This window comes from Vulpes vulpes, chromosome 16, assembly GCF_048418805.1.
Source record: "Vulpes vulpes isolate BD-2025 chromosome 16, VulVul3, whole genome shotgun sequence".
Lineage (NCBI taxonomy): Eukaryota > Metazoa > Chordata > Mammalia > Carnivora > Canidae > Vulpes > Vulpes vulpes.
The window spans coordinates 1,492,104-1,511,860 of NC_132795.1; the positions used below are offsets into that span (position 1 = coordinate 1,492,104).

The following is a 19,757-nucleotide window of genomic DNA, read 5'->3' on the forward strand; positions in this document are numbered from 1 at the left end:
AAGAGGTAATCTGAGCATAGGTCACCTGTGTTTATCTATGACACCCCGAGACTCAGCTTCTTTGTCAACCACATGGTGATAATAGTAGTTTGAATCACAGGAAATAGTCTATATTCAACCATTTTCAATATAAAAATGATATTTGCAGGTGGCTCAACATATAATATTCCCTGCTTTATAAGTTAGTTGTAAAGATATAGTTAATTGTCACGTGTGTGATTCGTAGTAAACTTAATTAACATTGGCTATTACAATTGTACCGTGTGCTTTGTGTTGTGTGGTTTTCTGCTTCCTGTGTCATAGCTATAGTAGTGTCTCTAACACTTGGCAGATAGTAAAAACTCCATAAATACTTACTTAATTGAATTGGACTTGACCGAATTGGCAAAAACAAAGCCCCCAAAAAACAAACCACAAAACTTGTGCTGGATTCTATGAATTTCAGAGTGAATGTCATTTGTGACCAATGACCGTATTCATCCCGCTTGAGCCATCTTTGTGGGTGTATGGTTAATAGGTCCTGCTTTAACTTTTCTCATCCTAGGATTCTGAAAAGTGGTTGTCTCATCGTTCTACTGGGGCTACTTGATAGAAGCTATGAGATCCTACTTCAGAATCCAAAGACCAGGATATCCCGACAATTGAGAAAATCTTGGCCATTAGCAAGTCTCTTACTTGTTTTAAAGATAGACCCATTCTTTTACCAGGCTTAGTATCTTTGGGATTGGGAGACACTGCTCCCAATCCCAGACATTGGGGCACGCAATGTCTGGAGGAGCACCAGCGTCCAGAACAGCTGCCTGTCTTGTGAGTCACGTGTAGGGCTCAGGACCAGTCTGAGCTTCAGACAAGTGAAGAAAGTGCTGTGTAGAGTCTCGGCTGCCTGGGGGGTTAACATGAAACAAATGCTTCTTCTCTTGGCGGCCGCCATCCATCTTAGACAGCCAAGTTCAAAGTTTCCCTGCTGCCTGACGTCATCTGCATCCCTGTCTGCAGAATTCATCGAGATCTCCCCTGCTCCTTGACTACACATTTCTGACAGCCCATTGCATTTAGGTTTGTATAGGTGGTTTCCCCAAAAGCCATTTTCTCCCACTAGACTCTGTGGGCAGCCCTCTCATGAATCTTGCTCATGTCCTAACACTGATGCCTAATGCAGGGCTTGGCACACAGAGAGCATCCAATAAACGCTTGCTGATAATAGCAGCACTATACTTACTGAATGCTTATTGTTCTGGTTGAATTTACACAGAAACCATACCCGCTAGGATGATTTCTATTTCATGGGGGAGGAAACAAAAGCAGAGAGAATAACCCGATCAGGCCCCCACAGCTCGCGAGTGGCAGAGGCTCGGTTCAAACCCAGGCAGTCTGGCGCCAGAACGTGCCCATTAACTGCATCTCACTCCTTTTAATAGACGGAGGATTCTTGACTTCTGGCGAAGATGAAGAGGAAGGAAGGAAGGAAGGAAGGGAGGGAGGAAGGAAGGAAGGAGGGAGGGAGGAAGGAAGGAAGGAAGGAAGGAAGGGAGGGAGGGAGGGAGGGAGGAAGGAAGGAAGGAAGGGAGGGAGGGAGGGAGGGAGGGAGGAAGGAAGGAAGGGAGGGAGGGAGGAAGGAAGGGAGGGAGGAAGGAAGGGAGGAAGGAAGGAAGGGAGGGAGGGAGGGAGGGAGGAAGGAAGGAAGGGAGGGAGGGAGGAAGGAAGGGAGGGAGGGAGGGAGGGAGGGAGGAAGGAAGGAAGGGAGGGAGGAAGGAAGGAAGGAAGGAATTCAGGCGGTGGGAGAAAAAGAGGATTTGATCTCCCAGGCTTTTGACTGCTCTTGTTAAAAGGCCCCAACCTGTGCTCGCGCTGATGGGTACCAGGAGGCAGATGCCAGTGATTTAGGGATTTCAGAGTTGAGGTCGGCTTGGGGGCGGGGACTGGGGAGTCTCCCTCACCCTCACTCCAGCGCTCTAGCTGGTCCGCAGCGCGGGGGCTGGGGCCGGGGGACCGGGGGACCGGGCAGCCTGGAGCCCCCGCTCCTCCCCGCTCCTCCCCGCTCCTCCCCGCCCCTCCCCGCGCATCATCAGCCTCGCGTCCTGGACCCCGAGCATCGGGACATCTCAGCCTTGTTCCCGAGTCTCATTAGGACGGAGCCGGGGATGAATGTCACGCGCCCTTGGTGAATGCGTAATGTGCCCACGGCTTCCGCGCGGGGGTGGGGATGGGGTGAGGCTGCGCGGGGGGCGGGAGACCAGTTACCTGGGCGGCGGGGGGGGGGGGGCACCTGCTCGCTCCGGCTCAGCGCTGCGGCCGCCGGAGCCTCGGGGCGCGGACCCCGACTAGGTCCCCTTCCCGCCTCGCTCGGTCTGAGCCCGGGGCGTCTGGCGGGAGCAGCATCCCCCGGAGCCCCCCAGGAGCCCCCCCAGGAGCCCCGCCCCCGCCCGCAGGCTCCCCGAGGTCCGCGCACGTGCAGGTGGCTAATGACCTGCCTCGCAGGGGCATCCTGAAATCCATTCTCATCACCTCGGAGTAAGGGAAATGATCTTTTAGCTTCATTACAATGAGCACTGGGTGTTATTCTGTATGTTGGTAAATTGAACACCAATAAAAAATAAATTTATTATTAAAAAACAAAAATTCCAACATTCAGGTCTGGCTTAGTCCTGTTTCAGTGAATTCCCAGGGACTGGGAGGCGAATGCTAACCAGGCAGCGCATCTGCAGAGTGGCTCAGACTTTCCAGAGCATTCCTACAACTCTTATATATTGGGCCCTTATCCCAGGTAACATCGTCGTCATTTGGCAAATTAATAAACAGGGGCTCAGAAAGGTGGAGTAATTTCCCTGAGGTCACACAGCCAGGCAGGAGCCCAGGGTTGTACCTTCCCCCATACGTAGCTGCTGCCTGTTGAATTTGCTCCAAGGCAGGTTTTGCTGAGGAACTAACATGGTTTTAAAACTTAAATGATTTTTTTTTTTTTGTAAATTGAATATAGCATTTTTGGAGATGGGAAGGAGAAGAAGGGGGAGATGTGACTTATACAACTAATAGTTCTGGACCCACCCCGAAATGACAACTGAATCCCACTCAAGGTTGAACTACAACGTAACACAAAATGTCTAAAAAAATGAGTCATTTGAAGAGTTTTCTTGTTATCTTTAAGCATTATCTGTATTACTATTTTCTTAATATTTTTTCTATATTGAGTCTTTTGTTGTGCCTAAATAAAAGGGAGTTTGTATTACTGCCTCAACTTGAAAATTGTATCAGCTACATAAATAGGCATCCCAAACCATAAATTCAAAAAAAATATAAATATGTTAATAAATTTCTCTTTAGATCCTGCAGCCTATAGAAAGCTCTGAGCCTACGGCCAAAAGGGGAAGATTTTCAAGTATCAGAAAAGTGTTAAAAACATACTAGCCCCCCGCTGAAAATTTCATCTTTATATAACCAGGAGAATTGTCCAAGGAAGAAATTTCAGACTGTAACTCAATTGTACTTTTGCCATGTTGATGCCTGACATCAAGTCATTCACAGTGGTGCTGTGGACATGCATGCTAAACTTTGGGAGACTTAGATGGATTCGATGAACTCTCTTCATAACAGGAGCCCCTAGGGGAAAGCAGGACAAAATCCTCATTATCTTGTCTTAACTTGTCTTACCATTCATTTCTGTATAAGACAATGGCCATAATACAAGTTCTAGTAATATTTTAAAACACTTGATCTCAGTATTTGTATCTGCCAGTTTGGGCTAGGTTATAGGTAGTAACAAAAATCCTTCCAAATCAATTGCCTAAAACAACTTTACATCTTGCTTACACTGTATGCTCCTGAAAATTCTGGAAGACAATACTTCACATTGCAGTTAGTCCCTCAGAGACCAGGCTGTGTGGGCAGCCACTATCTCAAACCTTGCCTGCCACAGTAGTGAAGGAAAGCAAACTCTGATATGTCCACCTAAGCTCATAAGCTAGAACTTGTCACATGGTACTACCCAATCATGAGTCTAAGAAATGTAGTTTCATCATATGCCCAGGAAAGGGGAGAATCAAAAATACTTAATGAATAATACTAAGTGTTATGACAAATTTTTAAGATTACATACTCACCGGAGCATCTGTTTATAGCTCTGGAGCTGTCTGATAAAAAGCACACTGTAATACGGACATAAACATTTGCATTCAATTTCATGGGATTCAGTGGACCTCCAGTTAAAAATCGATGCTCTAAAAAAATGGAGTAACTGCATGCAGGGTTAGGGATTGATCGAGGAAGGCCTCCCTGAGGAGATTAGTCAACTAAATTTTTTTTTTTTAAAGATTCACAATGGTGGAAAAGAGAGGTAGACCATTTTCTGGACAAGGAGAATGATGTGGCTGAAGATGGATCTGATGAGAATAAGTATATTTTCTGGTAGAGAAATTTATACAATTGAAGTTGAAAATCCAATACGTTGGGAGAGGTATGGGAGAGCACTAAGAAAAGAAAAATTAGTGAAAGGCCTTGAACTATCTATGGAAAGATAATCCAGTTGGTTCTAGGTTCCAGCAGAGGAGCCTCATAATAGAAAAATGTTGAAAGATAATTTGCTACTGTATTTTAAGCCCCATGGTTTGTATGCAGTAGACAATTAATATAAATTGACTGTGATTTTTTTAATCAAACACTCCAGTCATTCAGTCAACAGTATTTTCTGAGTGGTGGCCCAGAATAAAAGTAGGAATTATTTCCTATAAGTTGCCAACTTCCTGGTAGAAAAGGACATGTGAGGAAGATTAGTGATAAACACTGGAGAGGAAACAGATTCTAAAAAAGATCAAACATTAGGGGATGTGAAGAGGCTGTGTAAATGGATAAGTAATAAAGGAATAACCTGAAGAATTAGCAATGGTTAGGGAAGGAGGGGTGGGGTGAGGGAGTGTAGGAATGAATTGAGATTCATATTTCATGGTTGGAACTGAGGGTCAGAGACTATAATTGATCATGTGAGGACATTGACAAGGAGGTAAGAGACTGGGAGGTGGTGGGGTCAGGTTGGTCTTGGTATGTTTATTTGTAGATGTGATATTTTTAAGGTTGGTTTGGATGGCTTTGGGCATAGAGTGGAAGAAACAAAACAAGATCCCTGACCTCATGTCCTCAAAGAGATTACAGTCAATTGGGAAGAGAATAAGTGAAGAATCTCACAAATAAATGCTACATTACAACCACAGTAAGTACTAACCAGGAGAGATATGTGGTCCATGAGAGAATATTCTGGAAAGAATTTGCTGTGTCAGGGAAGTCAAAGAAGGTTCTCCCACAGGAAACAGTAACTTAGCTTCCTCCGAAGTAGGAGGTTCAATGGGAAAAGCAGGCAGTATAGGTTTGGGGAGATTTTCTGAGCCAAGGGACTGGGATGAAGGATGGCTGCTCTGAGTTAGATGCTGTTTAGAGTTTTGAATTAAGACAAAGAATGTGCTTTGGGGATGGGGACTAGAACCATGACTCATGAAGAAAATTCAGTAGAGATATTTCACTTAGGAAAAACAGAATGGAGGAGGAGGCATGATTTTGTTCATAGGAAGAAAATTGAGGCCAGCTCCACAGAGCCCTGGAATTCTGAACTGGGATCCATAGTGAAGCCTATAAGAGGTCATACTTCAGGCCACTGCAAGGGAAAAAACTCAAAATTTAAGCATAAAGTTGTTCAAAGATGGAATAACAAAAATGTCATTAAGAGATGAGTTGTCTATCATTAGGGGTATTTAGGTATAAGCTGGAAGGCTGTTTGTTAGAGATGTGACTGAGTAGATGAAAGCAATAGACTTTCCAATCACAATAATCTATGAGCTAGTTTATATTTAGATAAAGTCATCTGTATTTATTCAAGAATCAATTTGAAATGAAATCTTCTTAAGTTGAGAAAGAGATATTCTTTACAAATGTCAGTACGATTTCCATAATAGGAATAAATAATGGATTAGTGAGCTGGTCTCTAGAAAAACTGTAGAAGAAGGTCAAATATATTAAGGTCAAATGTATTTAGATTTTAATTTGGTTTTATGTTTAATGAACATTTCTGATATGAGAAAAATTCAAAGATGTAGGAGGAAAAATTAGTGTTTCATTATGCCATCTAAGAAAGGCATAGAAATACCATATCTTTTTTTAGAATATTGTATTTATTTATTCATAAATAAATAAAACACAGAGAAAGGCAGAGAAGCACAGGCAGAGGGAGAAGCAGGCTCCATGCAGGGAGCCAGATGTGGGACTTGATCCCAGGACCCTGGGATCATGCCCTCAGCCAAAAGCAGATGCTCAACCACTGAGCCACCCAGGTGTCCCCAAAATACCATATCTTTTGATAGAGATAGAGAATCAAATTTACTATGACTTGTTTTAATTAATTAAATTTTTAGTATTTTTCTTTATATCAGATGTGTTGTATGAAATGGCCCTGGAGTAACTGCTTCTAGTATTAAGCCCCTTGGGCAGCAATACTGGGGCTATTTCATTTCCCCATGTTTAAAGCTGCTGAGGCAACTTCCCCAAATACTCACAGAGGACTAGTGGTGCAGATGCATTTCATTTTGTTAATGTTTGCTTGTGGGACTCTAAGTACTTTAGACTTATTAAGAAACCTTCAAAAGGGGCTAGTTAAAGCAAAACTGTAAATTTATTAGCCATGACTCTCTTTGTTATTCTTTTTTATAGAGGTTTTATTTATTTATTAATGAGAGACAGAGATAGACAGACAGCCAGAGAGACGGAGCGGCAGAGAGACAGGCAGAGGGAGAAGCAGGCTCCGTGCAGGGAGCCTGATGAGGGACTCGATCCTAGGTCTCCAGAATCAGGCGCTCGGCTGAAGGCGGCGCTATACTGCTGAACCATTGCGGCTGCCCTCTCTTTGTTATTCTTTACTTCATTTTTTGCTCCCACCTTACCCATTATCAGGGTTCTTACCTCTATTTTACAGCCTTTGTTCTGGCCTTTGAGGAATTTCAAGGTCCACCCTAGAGCCCTTTTCTCAGGTTTCTTTCATTCTTTTTAAAGATTTATATTTAATTGAGAGAGAGAGAGAGAGACAGAGAGACAGAGACAGAGAGAGGACATAGGCAGGAGGGGCAGAGGGAGAGGGAGAGAGAATCTTAAGCAGACTCCCTGTTGAGCAAGGAGCCCATTGTGGGGCTCGATCTCATGACCCTTATATCACAATCTGAGCCAAAACCCAAGAGTTGGATTCTTAACCAACTGGGCCCTCCAGGCTTGCTTTCTTATGCTGTAACTCACTATTAATCAAAACTTAGCATCCATTAGAATCACCTAGAGGGGTTGTAGGACATCAATCACTAGGATTCCATCCCAGAGTTTCTAATTCAGTAGATCTGAGTGGGGTCTGAGAATTTGCATTGCTATTTTCCAGAAAATGCTGATGTTGCTGATCTGGAACCACACTGAGAATCACTGCTTTAACAGGTGCTTTAAATCACCCTACCTATAGCACATCCTCCTTTCTTCAGTGTCAAAGTAGTAGATGATATGGAATACATCCTCAGTGGCTTTCTTTGGGGGAAGAGATTTTAGGTTGGAGAGCCTTTTTACAGTTCCTGACTTCATATCACACATGCAAGTGCCCTACCTCCAGAAGTGATATATTCGTTTCACCAAAATAGCACTCTAAAATCCCAACAAAGGCTAAGTGAACTGTGAAAGTCATCTGGTGAATCAGTGGGGGCACTGGACACAAAATGCTAAACTTGACCATGAAGATGCTAGACTTTGACCTTGAAGACTCTCCCACATCTCCTTGGGCTTCTGGTTAAAAGGAGGTGTAGAAATGTGTACTTGGGTGATTTCCAAACAGAAAATATCCTTGTTAGAATGTTTGCATGTATATACTCAAAATGTTGATTCACAAAACAATTATGTCAGGAGAATCTGAAAGATTGAGACATTCAGTGTTGTTTTAAACAAAGTAATTAACTTCTAGTGCACAAACTTCTTTTCCCAAAATCCATTGAGAGAGCAGATGCTCAAACATGCATGGGATTAGATTAAGGGAATGGTACTTTCTTTTCCTCCAAGCACCAGATGGTTCTAGAATCCAAAGGCAATGGAAAATAAAGCCTAAATTTATTTAAGTGGCTCTCATTGAGAGTTTATGAGAAAAATCATATTTTAATACCTAGTAGGCAAATGCAAAAATAATTTCACAGCCAAATCCCATTTCACAAAGAAAAGAGGCATAGTGTCCAAGGATTAAAAGAGGCCTTAAATGTTTATCTAGTTTGTCTGGAGCCACCAGCAATGTTGTACCTTGATAAGAAGAGGAAGGTGGGGGGGAGAAGGAGGAAGTAGAAAAAGAACAATAACAAAACCCCCCAAAAAACAAAGAATAAACAAATACTTGTCATAAATAGCTCACTTTTCTTATGTGCAATCTCAAATTTTAGCTTAAATACTGGGAAGATGTTTTACAAAATAAGGGAAAGAGTAGATAAACATAGTGAAAGAAAATTTTCCTTAAAAAAAAAACCCTAAACATAATTTGCTAGCAAAAAAACCCTAAACATAATTTGAAGCTCACATATAAAGGCAGTTCATTTGCCGAAGGGCACTGAGGGAACAAAAACATTCCAAGCTGGAGCTTGGACAGCACAATGATGACATGTTAACTTAATTCAACACAGCATCGTTTTGTAAAAGTCCTTATGTAAAAGGCAATGGGGCAGGCATGAGGGTACAGTGGTAGAAAACAGAGTTTCTGCCTCCTAGAACTGGTGGATTTTGTCAGAGAAACAGTATTGAGGGTACCCAGTTCCTGATTTATATGTTTTCTGAAAGCAATTTGGCAGGCTTTGCTTTTGCAAGGGAAGTAGTAAAACATTTCATTCTTCTTTGATAGTGGTTTTTTTTTAAGTCATCTCAAGACAGGAACATTTATTAATAAAGAAAGTATACTACAGCTAAAAGAAATTTAAATAAAATTTGGAAGCAGTGCATCAGGGAGGCAAAGAGTAAACAAGACGTATAAAGAAGGAAAAGTGAACAGAAGAGAAGGGAGGCAGATGTGGGAGGAATGAGCAAGGAGAAGTAGTTCAGGCCTTTAGGAGTCTGGGGAAGACAGTACACACCACCCCCTGCCCCTGGTAAATGCTGGAGGACCTCAGGCCATGCCTGCTGCAGATTGGATTCCTCCATGAGTCTTATCTTCCAAGGGAGAGAAGGACAAGGGAGTTAAGAGACACAGGAGAAGGAGATGAGAGAATGAGGAGAAAGAAGCCACATTGACTTCTGAATCTTAATTGCTTTCATATAAATTGAAACAAAATGGGAAATGTAATGGAGTGGAAGAGAGATACATTTCAAATTGAGGGATTACTAAGATTGCTTGTACAAACGACAAAAAAAAAATCAAAGTCTGGTCTAAATGAAATATGAAATTGAGTAACAAAGAATGAAATGACTAAGATTTAAGAAATTCTGATCATAGAAACAAATTAGTTCATTCTAATTACTTAGATTTGAATTGTGAATGATTGGCTTGATCTTAACAGCACATGGTGAAGATTCAAGCTAATTTAGTAAAGACTATTATCATACACAGTACATAATTATTTTGAAAATGTTCAGGATATAGAGCTTTGTTTCTTGGAGGCAATGATAGTTGGCAATTTGGACCTGACAGAAAATTAAAATTTTGTAAGGAACATTTAAAATGATTTTATCTCAGGCTTAGTAATAAAAAGATGTATAGGTTATCTATAATATACATGCTCTAAAAGATCCCACGTCAACAAAAACACTGCTTTCTCTCTATATATTACGTTTTAACTTTGTCAAATAGATTTCTATTTCAGAAAATAGTTTTCTTTAGAACAAATAACTACTGGCAAAAATAATTGATTTCTAGAGTTATATTAAATATAACTCATTGGAAAATCTATAGAACACAGGCTGCTGGTGAGTAGAATTTTCAAACTCAGTAAATACTCTCTTGTTTGGAAGACATTATAATATGCCACATAGCATCAATAAAGTGATCTAATGTCAACTCCTGTTTTCTATTTTTGCTGCCCCAGATAGGAGTCTGGGCATAGGCCATCTGGACAGTGATCAAGAAAAGCAATTGGGACAACCCCTGAGGATTTTGGTCAAAGTGGCTACATTCTAGACTTGGATCTTTAATGGTTGGATCCCTGCCATACTCATTTCTCTATTCCTGTAACCCAGCAGAGGACCTAAATCATAGTCTTTATTATGGAAACACCTTTGGAAAGAACGAATTCAAATTGTACCTCTACCAGTTATGAGTGAGGCAACAGTGGCTGACTTACTTATTTCTGAATTTAAGTTTCATCCTCTGCAAAATGGAGATAAAAATAACTATCTATTGTAGTTACAGGACGATTAAATTAGGTTGTAGAAGTTCCAACTACAGTGGTTGGAACATAATGGAACTCAATAAATGTATTTATCATAGTATCATACAGTAGGCAGAAATTCAGTTATCCACATGTGGCTCATTATTCTACCCACACCTGTAGCTGGTGGAGCCAGTTCATCCCAGCAGCTGCCTTCTAACATCTCCACTGGAGTTTTTGAATGAGGTTTTGCATGATTAATCTCAAGAAAGAGATTGACTTTGGGGCCTTAAAAGAACTATAGCTTCTGGTCCCTGCCAATAAAGTTCAGTTCCTGAACTAGCCTGATCAAGAGTGACTTCCTTGAGAGCTATTGGGACCATGTTGAACCAATTCAACCCTTTAAGATTAAACTTCCAGAATTTTCTGTGGGCAGTGTTGTTGATACTGGTTAGTTCAACTGGCCACACAGAACTCCTGGAAAACAAATTAGGTCAAACGCAAAGTGGCTTAAATATTTATCAAGGTTTAAGAAAATGTTATTATGTGTATATAGCTAACAAAAATATCAGCAGAAGAGCTAACTTTGAGTTGGTGGTTGAAAAATGGGATTTTCAACCTTTTCTCTTCAACCTAGCACTAGACGTTGCTCTCAAAACTCATTATGAAGGACACAAATTTTGGAGAATTGGCCCTAGAGTTCCAGTCTGAGCCTGTATCAGTTCCATGTCAATCCATAGATGATGCTGGTCTGGTCATTGAGAAAAATCAAATATTTTCAATAGGAGAGTAAGGAGGGAAAAATCAAGGGTAATTTTAATTTTCCCTTGTTTTTTTCCTAAAATTTAAACTATTCCCATTTACTTGAGGATTTCAAGAGAACTGTGGTTTACCTAACATAGTTAGAAACGATTTTATTTTATTTTTTGGAAACCATTTTAATAAAACCTGATAATGACATATCTAAGTGAAGGCTCTTTTCCCAGGAGGCTCCCCACCCCCCTGAATTTTTCCCTTGAATTTGAATATGGAACCAAATAGCTTTCCACAATGCTTCCCAAACACATCTGGCTAACCTCTTTCTTAGTGCTTTCCAATTCATGCCAAAATAATTAGTCTGTCATCCCCACCAGCTTATGGGTCCTTAAAAGTATATATATATATATATATATATATATATATATATATATATATATGACCATATATATTATATATATATGTGATATCATAAAAAGCTATCACACATATATATGATATCATACAAAAGCTAACATACATATATAATTCATCTTTGTATCTGGCATTTAGTAGGCATTACAACTTATTGGATGGATAAATCAGTGACTGGTTATTTATTTAACTGAGATTTAAAGGGATCTCTTATACAGCAAGATACTTTTAATATTAATATTTATTTATTTATTTATTTATTTATTTATTTATTTTTATTGAAGTTCAATTTGCCAACATACAGTGTAACACCCAGTGCTCATCCTTAATATTTAGAGTATGTTTCCAAACATAGTTTTTAGGAAACATATCTTTAATAAAATAGTTAAAAATTTAGACTTATATAAATTATTAAAATAAATAATCATGCTATCTGGCAAAGCAGAGCTGTGGTCATGAATTACAAATCTGAAAGGTTGGGAGTTAACTACTATATTATTCCCTGGGTATTCAGTTCATTCATCTGATTCCATAGGGGGAATATATTTATAGCTCAACTTCCTCTCACTTGCAGATGAATTCCCATTACATATGTGTTATATTTTTCTCTAACAGTTAAAGAATCTGTTTTTTTTTTAATTTAATGGAGTATTTTCATTAATACTCAACTTCTAAGCTTCCTTTTCTGAGACAGATGTTGTAAAAGATACCAACAGATTCATCTAGAATCATCAACCAGTAGATCTGAAATCTTAGGGATGCCACTTCCAAATTATATTGTAGCTCTAAAGCAAAATTTCAACTCCTTAGAGCCTTAAAGTTTATTCTCATATGAGAGAGAGAGAGGAGAGAGTTTTCCTTTTTATTCAAATAAATTTGAGTCTAAAAACAATGCTGCTTTTCTGTTCATGATACGAAATATGACTTTCATTTTCATGAGGTGCCTTCCATTCCTCCTGGAGTATACCAGGGAACGGTAATGTGATTTCTTTTCGGGCAATGAAGGAAAATAAAGTCCTTTTGTGTAAAACTTTTTTACGACCACAAAAACAACAGCATCAAGAAACACGTATCACCAGATATTAGAACACGGATGAGATTACAGTTCAATTAGCCCTGTCTGTCTGGCAGATTTCTTTATTTCTAAGGGGAATGTGTGCAGAGCGTTTTATCCCAAGCCTCAAACATTTTGATGAAAGAAAAAAGGAAACTGCAATTTTTGCCACGGAAAGGCAGGTGGCGTAAGCATGCAGCATTTTTCCCCCTCCCTTAAATATATAAAGTGATTATTTTCTCTCGGGTTCTTTGAAAAAACTCGCTTGTGCTGGGGTTTGTGGCTGAGCCGGTGACGTCAGTGTGGCAGTGCGGACCAGGCCCGGCGGCTCCCTATAAGCCCAGGAGCTGTCCGGGTGCTGAAGCGGCCCGAGCAGCTCGCCAGGCGGACCGGCAGGAACATGCTGTGGACCTCCCCTGCCTTGTAAAAAGGAGGTAAGACCGCTTTTCCCTTGTTTTTACTGGAAAGTTCTAAATTGCATCTTCTTTCCTTAATTCCTAGCTGAGAAGAAAAAGACCCTTTGGCAACCTTATATCTAAAGAATCACTGAATAGCAACCTGCTGCTCTTCAACCAGTGCAAGGACACGATATGTACCTATAGAAGTGAATCTAGGATTGATACCACTTGCTGTTAGGTATTTTATGACCACCATGCTATTTGGATAACCATATGTAAGAAGTGTGAAAAAGTTAAGGATTTTAACGTCAATGCCCAATTAATGTAAAGTTAACCAGCCCTGATATTTTTCTTTCCTTCGTGTGTTGTTTCTTCTCTTAAAAACTAGATACGAAGCCAGACATATAATTTATCTGTTTAATATTCTTAGCAGTAGGTTTCCAATCATTCCGAAGCTGTTAAACACATGAGTCACAGAGGCAACCAATTTTGGAACTAGTTCTTCTTTTCCTTTGACATTTACCTTACGAGAGCTCAAAATTAATAACCTATATAAAATTATTTTCTGAATTGGTATACTCTGAAAGGCTTACATTGTTATTTCTTAGGTTTAGCCCCAGGAAAGTGAGACTAGAATTATCTTGAGTACTGTTTTTTTTTTTTTTTTCTTTTATTCAGGGAGGAATATTATCCTGGGTTATAGGTTGGATATGAAAGTTGATAATTTTGAATTACCATGAGGAAAATGTTTGCAATTATGTTAGCTGTGATTATTATGTTTTGAGTGAAAGAGGTTGCACAATATTTTGCTGAAAAATTTTAATGGGACATGTTTTTTTCTATATCCTAATTAGTGGAATTTCTCAAATTAGATATATCTACCTGTATTTGTCAATGTTCCTAGTTTTACTTTCAGTAGAAAAGACATTTTAGCTTATGAGACATTAGTTCAAATTGTACATAGGATATTAGAGCTGTTGAAACCTTCTTCTGCATGTAGAAAAACTGCTACTTGGGAAAGAAATCCCTTGAGTCTTACTCAAAGGCAATAACTATGTCATCCAAACTGAAATCTTATAAATGACCAAGGAATAGCATGTGTTAGGCTGTGGTTTAAATACCTGCATTAAACATTCTGCCCCAATTCCACAGTAAGCTCATCGACAAGATAATGATTTTAAAGACAAGCACATAACTCATATGTTAAGAATACTGCAGGATAAAGGTTTCAAAGTAAATAAGTTCATTAAGGTTCTTAAAATTACTATTTCAAATGCCAATGTTGAAAATAGATTATCAAAGCTAAATTAATCCTGAAATTATATATACATATATATGCAAAGAAGAAATTATAATGTACTTTTATTTAAATCTAAAAATCTGTGAATAAAATTTCTTATAGTAAACATTAATTCATAGTAATTATTTCAGAAGTTTTCTCTGACATGCCTTTAAAGATTTTTCTCTTTCAGTAAATCAAGTGATCTGACTAATAGGGATCATTTTAATAAATATATGCATTTATGCTAAAGAATTTCTATAACTACAACCACTGCTAGTTCTAAAACCTGAAGCTTACTAAAATACCAAATGATGAAAAATGATATTTTCTATAATTGATAACTAATAGAATGTCATACCCACAAAACAGTATATATATATATATATATATATATATATATATCACAAAATCAAGCAAATAAGATATCATGAATAAACTTGTGAGCTCTTCTTACATTTATTTGTAACAAAAATTGCAAATATTAAAATAGTTTTTCAATGTTAGCAATGCTGAATGTAAAACATGTAAAAAAATAATCCCCTTGCTAATTCATATGTGAGATTATAAGGCATTGGAGGAAAAAAAATGAATGAAGATTTTTAAGTAGGAAGAATTCAACATATCGTCTGTGTTTATCTAAATTGGGAATTACATAGTGGTTATTTTAAGATTTTCTAGCAGTATGAGTCATTTAAGATTTCACAGGTCCACACCAAAATAGACACAGACATAAGTCAAGCTGAATCTGAACACTCACAAGTTCAGAAATAGACTGGTTAGGAAAACTTATGTTCTCTCTGTAGCATCTGTTATTATTTACTATGCATTCTTGAAGGCTGATGAAAAATATAACCATGATTGCATTTTGCAAGACAGTCACAAATAAAATGATTAGAAGCCTGGAGCACAGATATTTTAAAAGTTTCCTTTTTAATATGTTTACACAGAAACTTCACTAGGTTAGCCTACTAGCTGGGGCCAGAGAATGTTCTGGATGTTATTAAGGTAGAGAACTTTTAAAACCGACAGCTGGGGTTTGGTGTCAGAGTGAGAACAAGTTATTTCTGAAAAATGTATGTAAATAGAACTCATCCACAAGGCAATTCAGTATGATTGACATTAAGATGCTGTGTTACTTCATCATTTATAATGTCACTGCTGTGGTGTTTCTACAACAAAGTCAGATGTACAAGTCAGGAGCTAAACCACAGGATTTTTGATACAACATCAAGGAAATCGTGTGTGTGTGTGTGTGTGTGTGTGTGTGTGTGTACATGCATGTTTTCAATTAAGCCAGCTAATTTTTTACCAATGTTTTGAATAGGAGTGCCATATAAGGTAACTAAAAATCAGCTTGGAAATTTTTTATTTAAACAGACAATGCATACTAAAAAAACCTACGTGTTTTGCAAATTAGAAAATAAAATTTGAGAAACCTCATATCAGTTTTTTTGTTATTATTTTAGCAGAGTGAGTGCCATGCAAACTTGATGCAGTTGGGTAACAATTTTGCTAGATTCTTGTAGTTAGCTTATGGGAGTTATATAGGAAATATGTATGGCTTTAAAAAAGAGTCATCCTAAATGTAATGTGAAATAATCTCTGGGGAAACTGACAGGACTATCTATTTTCCCTCAATGGTCAGTTACCTCTTTTGCTATAGTGTCTTCTAGTTTTTCCTTTCTATTAACTCATATTTTCTATGCTTTAAGGACATCTTTCAAACATGGCAGAAGCTAAGACTCACCGGTTTGGAGCAGCCCTGTGTCTCATCCCTTTAATTTTCCTCATCTCTGGGGATGAAGCAGCTTCATTTCAGCGAAACCAGCTGCTTCAAAAGGAACCAGACCTCAGATTGGAAAATGTCCAAAAGTTTCCCAGTCCTGAAATGATCAGAGCTTTAGAATACATAGAAAAACTCCGACAACAAGCTCACAAGGAAGAAAACAGCCCAGACTACAATCCTTACCAAGGTGTCTCTGTTCCACTTCAGAAAAAAGAAAATGGTGATGAAAATCATTTGCCAGAAAATACAAGGGATTCCCTGAGTGAAGATGAGTGGATGAGGATAATACTTGAAGCTTTGAGACAGGCTGAGAATGAGCCTCAGTCTTTACCAAAAGAAAAGCCCTATGGCTTGAATTCAGAAAAGAACTTTCCAATGGACATGTCTGATGATTATGAGACTCAACAGTGGCCAGAAAGGAAGCTCAAGCACATGCGATTCCCTCCTATGTATGAAGAAAATTCCAGGGATAACCCTTTTAAACGCACAAATGAAATAGTAGAGGAACAATATACTCCTCAAAGTCTTGCCACACTAGAATCTGTATTCCAAGAGCTGGGGAAACTGACAGGACCAAACAACCAGAAGCGTGAGAGAGTTGATGAGGAGCAAAAACTGTACACGGATGATGAAGATGACATCTACAAGGCCAATAACATTGCCTATGAAGATGTGGTTGGGGGAGAAGATTGGAACCCAGTAGAAGAAAAGATAGAGGGTCAAACCCAGGAAGAGGTAAAAGACAACAAAGAGAATATAGAAAAAAATGAACAGATCAATGATGAAGTGAAGCGTTCAGGGCAGCTGGGCCTCCAAGATGAAGATCTCCGGAAAGAGAGTAAAGACCAACTCTCAGATGATGTCTCCAAAGTAATTGCATACCTGAAAAGGTTAGTGAATGCTGCGGGTAGTGGGAGGTCACAGAATGGGCAGAACGGGGAAAGAGCAACCAGGCTTTTTGAGAAACCACTTGATTCTCAGTCTATTTATCAGCTGATTGAAATCTCAAGGAATTTACAGATACCCCCTGAAGACTTAATTGATATGCTGAAAACTGGAGAGAAGCCAAATGGATCAGTGGAACCCGAGCAGGAGGTTGAACTTCCTGTTGACCTAGATGACATCGCAGAGGTTGATGTAGACCGCCCAGACCTGTTCCAAAATAAAGTGCTCTCCAAGAATGGCTATGCCAAAACACCTGGTCGTGCTGTGGCAGAGGCCCTACCAGATGGGCTCACTGTTGAGGACATTCTAAATCTTTTAGGGATGGAGAGTCCAGCAAACCAAAAGCCTCCATATTTTTCTGGTCAGTATAACCAAGAGAAACTTCTGCCAAGACTGCCCTATGGTCCCGGAAGATCTAGAGCCAACCAACTTCCCAAAGGTACCTGGATGCCGGATATTGAGAACAGACAAATAGCATATGAAAACCTGAATGACAAGGATCAAGAATTAGGAGAGTACTTGGCCAGGATGCTAGCGAAATACCCTGAGATCATGAATTCAAACCAGGTGAAGCGAGTTCCAAGTCAAGTCTCATCTGAAGATAACCTACAGGACGAGGACCAAATTGAACAGGCCATCAAAGAGCATTTGAACCAAGGCAGCTCTCAGGAGCTGGCCTCGGTAAGCAAAAGACTCCCTGTGGGGCCCCCAAAGAATGATGATACCCCAAACAGACAGTACTTGGATGAAGATCTGTTAATGAAAGTGCTGGAATACCTCAACCAAGAAAAGGCAGAAAAGGGAAGGGAGCATATTGCTAAGAGAGCAATGGAAAATATGTAAGAGTTTTCATCAATTGCCCTACTTTCTTCCTCCAACCCCAAGAAAACCCCAACATTTCTCTTTAGTGTGTTGACTTCTATCCTGTTAACACTGTAATATCTTTAAATGATGTACAGGCAGATGATTCCATTTCACTGGGGTATCTGCTTCCTTTATTCTGACCTGTTCTCTTGTGTATGGATATGTGTCAATGTTATGACTTCTGGATATAAAAAATTAATCATATCCCTTATTCAAGAAAGATATCTGTGATAGTGTTTAATAGTGTATTTAATGGCCGTGGCATTGTTGATGCTCACATATGATAAAGAGTGTCCTATGATTCTCTTGAAAGTTTTTAATATTTATTGAATTATTTTGTTACTGTCTGTAGTGTTTTGTGAAGTACTGGAGCAAAAAAATAAAGCATTATAAATATATAGTTTTATTCATAAGGCCTTTTCTATTGTGTGTTTTATTGTTGATTAATAAATGTTATTTCTTGACAACTGTGGACTATTCATTCTGGAGATGACTATGGAGCCCAAAGAGAAAAGTCTTACCTTCCACAGCCAACGCAGGTAAGAAATAAGTGTAAATATATTATTATGCTCTATATACTTATAGAATGCAAAATCCTCTAACAGCCCACTGCTTAACACTTGCCTATGGCTTTCTCACATATATGATTTATGGTTATAAGCCATTTATCGTCAGAATTATACCTTGCACCTTTTATTTATAAATAAATAAATAAATAAATAAATAAATAATAAATAAATAAATAAATTTAAACCTTCCATATCCATAACCAGAATTGAAAAAAAAAAAAAAAAAGCTATGTTCAGAGTAATCAGAAGTAATTACAGACTTGTAAGTAACCTACCTATTTCCAGATCACCCTGGTCCTCAGAAGACAAGGCTGATGCCTCTTTTGTATGACTTGAAAGGGGCTAATGGTCTCTCAAGCTGTCAGGTAAGTGAATGGGCACAAGCACATGGAAAACTCCAGTTGCGTTCTCCTTTGTCCAAGTGCTCAGAGGATCCTGAAGGGGATAGGCAGTGTGTGATTGTCACAATGCGTATGGTGTCGGAGGAGTGATACCAGCCTCCTAACGTATCAAGGGGGAATCAACATTAGCAAAAACAGCAGCCACAACAAAATCTATATAGCAACAAAACAGTGATAATCCTAAAAAGAAGCAAGGAAATAGTTACTGCTTACTGGATGCTTATTACACACCAGACACTATACCAAACGGCTCACCTTATTTAGTCTCTACTGTAACAGTCACAAGTCTCTTAGTATCCCTGTTTGACATCAGGAAAAGCAAAACTCGGAAAGGTTAAATAACTTTCTCAAAGGTACTTGGTGTTACGAGTTACTGAAGCCTGGGTTCTTCACCACTTCCCTACATTGTCTTTATGGGCAGTGCTCAGTCAGCTGAGTTGGGACTTCGGAAGTGGGATGGTGAGAGGCTCGTGAGGTCTCGGTACCGGGTTACTTCCAAGTCATGGCATCTATGTGTGTGTTTGTGGGTGGGTGTACCAGGGGTAGGGAGGGGAGGCCACGCTTGAGTGGTCAGAAGGCAAAATGAGAGGGCCTGCATGCCTCGGGGAGAACACTAAATATAAGCTTTTCTACTTTTATGGTTTTGCCTAGACTCTTCTAATTATCACACAATTTTGTGGAATTCTAGGATCTGTTAAGTGGAAGAGACCTTAGAGGTAAATAAGCTCTACAGCATTTCTAATTAATACCTATTTAATTAATATTCAATACTCAAATACTTTCAAAATAGAGACTACCTCACTAGACAGTACTATGAATCGAAGATTATAGAGAGATCCAGGATATTTGGGTGGTTTAAGGTCTAGGTACATATTATATGCCATGCTCGGCAGACGTCCACATATATCCTCTGCCCTTTGTGTATATTCTCTTTATCTTTCTGTTTCACGC

General features: G+C 39.1%; 1 protein-coding gene across 1 annotated transcript; it reads left to right on the forward strand.

Annotated features, from left to right (window-relative positions):
- The first annotated feature begins 1,958 nt into the window (after positions 1-1,958).
- SCG2 (secretogranin II) lies at positions 1,959-18,246 on the forward strand. The gene is made up of 3 exons (XM_072742419.1): positions 1,959-2,161; positions 12,850-12,995; positions 15,954-18,246. Exon 3 carries the CDS (start codon positions 15,968-15,970, stop codon positions 17,813-17,815), a length of 1,848 nt encoding a protein of 615 aa, XP_072598520.1. The 5' UTR covers positions 1,959-2,161; positions 12,850-12,995; positions 15,954-15,967; the 3' UTR covers positions 17,816-18,246.
- Positions 18,247-19,757: the final 1,511 nt, after the last annotated feature.

Coding starts and splice junctions, on each gene's coding strand:
- SCG2 (XM_072742419.1), top strand. CDS start 15,968: ATGGCAGAAGCTAAGACTCACCGGTTTGGAGCAGCCCTGTGTCTCATC.